The sequence below is a fragment of the Bidens hawaiensis genome, unplaced genomic scaffold, assembly GCF_021521415.1.
Source record: "Bidens hawaiensis isolate Kalapana, Puna unplaced genomic scaffold, B.hawaiensis_p1.1 tig00009224_1, whole genome shotgun sequence".
Classification (NCBI taxonomy): Eukaryota; Viridiplantae; Streptophyta; class Magnoliopsida; order Asterales; family Asteraceae; genus Bidens; species Bidens hawaiensis.
The window spans coordinates 290,955-296,954 of record NW_027491681.1 but is presented as its reverse complement, the minus strand read 5'-3'; the positions used below and the strand labels follow the sequence as shown (position 1 = coordinate 296,954).

At 39.5% G+C, this 6,000-nt stretch overlaps 1 protein-coding gene across 2 annotated transcripts; it reads right to left on the bottom strand.

The window, feature by feature from the left end:
* Positions 1-2,101: 2,101 nt before the first annotated feature.
* Positions 2,102-4,802, bottom strand: LOC143531718 (uncharacterized). 2 transcript variants are annotated; one of them, XM_077026961.1, is made up of 7 exons: positions 4,613-4,802; positions 4,450-4,542; positions 3,991-4,167; positions 3,725-3,898; positions 3,421-3,633; positions 3,251-3,339; positions 2,102-2,969 (listed from the first exon to the last, which is right to left on the bottom strand). In XM_077026961.1, the coding sequence occupies exons 1-7, from the start codon at positions 4,704-4,706 to the stop codon at positions 2,283-2,285; spliced, it is 1,527 nt and encodes a 508-aa protein (XP_076883076.1). In that variant the 5' UTR covers positions 4,707-4,802; the 3' UTR covers positions 2,102-2,282. The 2 variants fall into 2 exon arrangements, with proteins under 2 accessions (XP_076883076.1, XP_076883077.1); XM_077026962.1 differs by having other exon boundaries at positions 3,728-3,898.
* Between the last annotated feature and the right edge of the window lie 1,198 nt (positions 4,803-6,000).

Here is a 6,000-nt window from a genome sequence, read left to right as displayed (position 1 = left end):
AAAATAACCCTACGCACCTGTAGGGTCGACGACAGGCCTGTAGCCGCCAAACCCATCACCCGAACTTAACGGATATCCATCCAAGAGGTCAGGCAGATGGGAAGGAGGCAGAGATTGGCTTGACACCCCAACCCCGGACATACCTGAAGGACCGGCCGTAGTTGCCGGCGCCGGAGGAGGCATAGCGGAGGCCGCCGTGGTAGAAACCAGCGGAGGTGAACTCACCGGAGGTGAACTCACAACCGCGGCCACGGCTGTGGAAGAATCCACAGAAATACTCACCGCCGGCTCAGTGAAAGAATCAGTGAATATGGCACTGACAGCCGGCGGGGACGTCGTCACAGTTGGAACAGTTGGCTCAACCGGGTGAGCAACTGAACCAACTGAAGCAGGCGCAGTCGCCTGGGTCATCGCCTCAGGTAGGTTGACCAAACCTACCTTCATGGGTCCAGAACTGCTACCTCCCGCTCCACCCTGGAATGCGGTAGCATCCACGCCTGCACAAAGAAGATATAAGTATAATGGTGGAAAGCTATGCAGTAAAAGTAAAGGAAGATTATACTTACGGGTTTTCTTGAGCCTAAAGGTGCGAACAGGCGGGGACGAACCCGATGGAGCCGGCCTCTTCACACCGGTCACCGTCGTCGTCCTGGGCTGCTCGGAGGTGACAGTCGTCTCAGCCTCCGGAGCAGTGGTCTCAACACCACCTGGGTTCCCCGCCGCCTCCTCGCTCTCAGTCTCCGAGTTTGACCGGTTCCCCGGATCGGCAGTGGAGGCAACCTTCGCCTTCCCCTTCCCGCCGGCAGCCTTCTTCCTCGCCAATAAAGGACCATCTGCGGATTCCTCATCAGAAGATGACAAAATTAGAGGAATTCCCGCAGAGGTTTCAGCATTGAGAGGTCGAGGGTTGAATAACTCCTTACCTGGCCGCGTGGCGCTCAGAATCGGGTGGCCTGGCGGGTAGACCTCCACAAACCGATCCCTCGTTTGCTTCAGGATGGGCAACTCGTTCTCATTAAGAGCACGAGTACCCATCCGAACGGGACCATCAGATGACTTGTTTCTAAAGGTTGCCTTAATGTCAATCATTTGTCGACTTTCAGTTTTAAAAGTCAAAATATTATGCAAATCATCTAGCATGCAACAATATGTGGATGCAGAGATGATCTACGGTTACTCGTTTTAGTGTTCGGACCAAATCCATCATTGGTGTTGAGATACCACCACAACTATTTCTGATTATTTAATGTCGCGTTACTTGTAAATTCTTAGATAATTAGAACTTATCAAACACTTAACAAACAAAGATCTTGAGGATTCCTTTACTGAATCCGGTACAAAGCTGGATTCGTGGTTTCTTTAAGCAATGCAGCAACAGGATTAACCAGCAACTTTAATACAGTTATACAGCATATACAATGCTGTCTGAACAATTAATATAAACTCAGGTAGTTGGCAGAGTTTTGAATAAGTTCTTATTCATTCTGATTATTTGATTATTTTGGTCTTAAACAATTAGTTTAGGTATAAAGATATTTGATTCTAACTTTCTGATTATTAGCTTTCAGATTTCATTTTCTTCAACTATTTGGATCTTGAAAAAGAAGATAACAAACAAATAAGATAAGATAAAAGGTAAAAAATAATTAACAACAAAGAAGTGAAGGTCACAAGACATTCTTGATCCCACATACACATTTTTATTTCATTAGCATTTTAAAAATAAGCCACTCACTTCACTCATGTAAATATATCACTCTAAAATATTATTTATCTGAATTATTGATTGGCCTACCAATGTTGTATTTGGCTTTACTAGAGTCTTGAAATCATCATTTTAGGGTATTGTTTTTTATATGTATATAATTTCAAACAGTTTATTAAAACAACTTGTTACAATTTTTGGGTATTGTTTTTATAATTTCTATTGTTAGTTAGTACTTTTGTATGGTCGTTGCTTCGAGTCTTTTAGCCACATTTTATATTGGTTTGCTATAATGTACCTTCGTCGTACACCACACGCACGCTTAATGTAACTCATTATTATATAAACATGCATAAACTAAGAAACAACAAATTTTTCTTCAGGAATTTCATATTCATTTACTTGTTATAACATAATAGCAGCTTCTTACAGATTATACCCCCTCCAATGCTGCATCATATAATGATAATAATATAAGATCTATAAAACTACTACTATACTCTTACAACATTGCAAATTCACTCATCACAATGAAATAATTCCCATTCCCAATACTGTCTTTTATCACATAAACCGATCAATCACCACGCGCCAAACCACGAGAGCGTGACCGAACCCTACCACGATGATCATAAACTGAATTTCCATGATCTAACGGCTTTATGACCATTGTTTCTGCTCGTTCTTGAACTGCCCCGAATACAATCTCATTGGTTTCTTCTGTACTTTGTTCATAGTAAGTTTCTGGCACGGAAGAATAATATCTGTTGTGATGCTGTTGCTGATGTGACGGTGGTGGTGGTTGTTGTTGCTGTTGTTGATAATTGTGGTCCCACCCGCTGTAAAGACGGCGGCTTTGACGAAACTGTTGTATTTTCTCAGCATCATTTGTCATAAACGGGTAAGTTTTTTTCGGGGTCGGGGTTCGGGTTTCTATAGACGGAGGAGGCTCGTCTCCATCTGGGATCACGTAGCTATCTTGAACGGGCCATGGGTTCGACCCGTGTTTGTAATCTGGGTGAAATGGCTGTTGGTTTTGGTACTGGTAGTTAGGTTGTTTCTTTTTGAAACCCGGGAAGATATTTGACAAGATCTCTGAGAATGATGACGTGGCGTAGGCCACAAGTTTCCCAAGAGATGCAATGAAACCTTCTTCTTGTTTTTCCGGCTCGTTTTCTGACGGGATCAGTGGCGGCCTTAGTGATGTTCTCTGGTATGGCGGTGTTGGAGCAATGTTTGGTTTCATTGTTGTCTGAGGTTCATCCTGCAAGAAATATCAAATATATCATTAGAATTTAGACAAAATGCTGTTTTTAGCATCAAAGTCAGAGTGTTGACCTTTGAAATGAAACATAGATAGTTTCAACTTCAAAAATGACATGATTTTTCAAACTTAAAGAGATCGAATGCAACGTATACCAACTTTATAACAGGTAACCAAAACAGGAAGATATTGGTGGCAAATAATTAAAGAAATCAAACAGAAAATGACATTTGAATAATGCTATATCTGACCCCAAAAAAAGTCAAGAACCTAGGACTTACCGTTTGATTGGAAATTATGCTACCAACTCTACGTTGCAGCAACGCAAGCATGTAACCAAAGAATCCTGCTGCAACCAAAACTGCAATCCCTGCAAGTGTACTAATTTATTAGTTAAAACAATTATCATTAAAATGCAACATGTCAAACATTGAAAAGGATATTAACTTACCAACAGGGAAACCGCTTCCATACTGATAAGCACAATCATCAAACGGTAGTTGAATCTCACGGATTGCTTGGTTTCCTCTGTCTATAACAAGAAGAGAACAACTACTTCCAATGTAGACTACATCAAAATCATTTGAAAACCTTGCATCTTCACTTGGGCCGTCTATGTGCCCCCCACGGCCCGATTTCCCACCTCCCGCAATTGTTGTCACCCCTATAATACCAAAACAATAATAATAGTAATCACTTTTCTTCATCTCAGCACTCAAAAAGGTATTTATCAAAATGTAACAAGACATTATTACTACCTGCATCACTTATTTTCCTAATTGCCATGTTGTGGGTATCAGCAATGTATATGTTTCCTTTGTCATCAACGGTAAGGCCTTTGGGGTGGTTCATTTTAGCTTCTCTAAGCCGCCCGTCTACATGTCCAGAATACCCGTCAGCTGACCCAGCAACCAGTTTCGGTCTAGTATCTGAAATTTTTATTCCCACATTAAGAAGCAGAAAATGAAATGAAAATGGTATATAAGTGAACACGGGTATAATAAGTAAGTAAGTAAGTTACAGAGAGACAAAGATGAAGAGATCTTGTAGAGATTGCTATTAGCAGAATCAAGAAGCAGAAGGTCTCCATTAGGCAAAAGCTCAAGAGCATGAGGCTCAATCCCAAGCTTACTTCCGTCAAAAACCGTATCGACACTGTATCCACTCTCGAATTTCATCAACGGCCGTCCAGTAATTGCTAAAACAATAAAACAATCAATTAAAAATCGCCATTTTCGATAACAATTGCAGTAAAAGCACAATTTGTGGTTAAGGATCAAGCTCGGCTGGTTTATATTATTTATTTATTTATGAATAAATGAATTTACATTGCCTAATTATTAGTTACATATACTATAACTAGAGTATATGGTAATAATAATTATTATTATTAACAAGGGTTAGGCTCGTTGATTACAACAGTTACTAAGATATATAGAAAATTAAAGAAGAAGGATTAGAAGATGAGATAAATACATACATGATGATGTTTTGGTGGTAGTTTTGAGTAGAGAGGAAGCCCATTTAATGAAAGCAGAAGCAGCATTTGAGAAAAGCCCATTCACAACAACCCCTGCAATCACAATTACAATTACAATTACAGATCCGATAAGCAACAATTGAAATGAAATGACACTACTCACTTGCAGGTGGAGCAGCAGATGATACACCCAGTAACACCAAAACAACCAACATGAAGAAGAAGAAGAAGAAGAAGAAGGTTTTAGTATTACCCATTGTATTCTTTCTTATCAATAAGAAGAATATGTTTTAACAACAGAATGACAAGAGCTGCATTATATTATTATTACTGATTATTTATAGATGAATGAAGTGCAGTGAAGAAAGAAACCCTAATTAAAAGAATGAAAAAGGACGAGTGTGCATACGAAACAGTTGTTGTAGTCCACTAATACTTTATAATTTATTATTTATTCATCTTTAATATTATTTTTTATTTTTATTTTTATTTTTATTTTTCTGCACCCCGACTCATAACCAAATTATGAGTTATGCTTTTGTTTCGTATGCACACCCCTACGACATATCATTCACATAACAATAGATTATGCGGCTCCGTATAGAGCTTTTATAACATGTGACATGGTGTGGTGGTGAAATATTTCCCTACTCTTTTAGAGCTTGTAATTTGTCGTAAAAAGATTAATATCTATAAGTGGACCGTTACATGAGATTTGGTATTTATAGTATTTTGACATGATTTTGCTTGGATTATAAAAGTAATGGAATCTTGTTGAATTGATATTTAGCTACAAGTTTTCTTTCTTTAATCACTTTTTTTTAAATAATACCTACTAAAATATTATAGAAACATCCAAACAAACGATTTACAATGAAGTGGCAGGTAAGCGGTCAACAAGTTGCGCCGCAACCCCCTTTTGGATAACAAACCCAATCCTACTAAAAACAAAGTTTCAATTCTTATGGGCCGATACGTTACTATGCACAACTTTTTGAACCATATTTAAAAGGTCCACGACATCCGGAGCTAAGAAACCAAAAGTGTCAAAGGAAAAGGGGATAAAGACGTTTTGATTCTCCAAACAAGCTCTCTCGTGTTTAGCAACCTTGCCCGATGCCGCCTTCAATGCTGTCTGGCCTGCAACAAACCTATTGTCCCTAATCCTAACAAGAGGGGACACTCCTGTGAGGTTGACACAAGCGTGTTTTCCCCTACCCACCCAAAAACAAGAATATCGGCCGGTCGTAATGTAGATCTTCCTTCTTGAGGATCCGTAAGAAAGTTTACGGGGGCTTCCTTTTTAGCCGAAATTCCGGCTCGTTTAAGAACATCCCTCACTAAATCATGCATGTACTTAAACCCAGGCAACTCTTTGCAGTAAACCGCATGCTCACCAAATTACGGCAAACCGGACACGGCTCATCTACCGGAAACAAAGGAATCATTAAAGCCGACATGTGTTGGCCCAATCGCTTGAATAAAATGTACTACTTGCTTTAATCAAATTCTAAGGTTGTTCATATTTCCATGAGACTATTATGGTTGTTC

Coding starts and splice junctions, on each gene's coding strand:
- LOC143531718 (XM_077026961.1), bottom strand. CDS start 4,706: ATGGGTAATACTAAAACCTTCTTCTTCTTCTTCTTCTTCTTCATGTTG. Junction 4,168..4,449: donor TACCACCAAAACATCATCAT/GTATGTATTTAT, acceptor TTATTGTTTTAG/CAATTACTGGACGGCCGTTG. Junction 3,899..3,990: donor CTCTTCATCTTTGTCTCTCT/GTAACTTACTTA, acceptor TAAAAATTTCAG/ATACTAGACCGAAACTGGTT.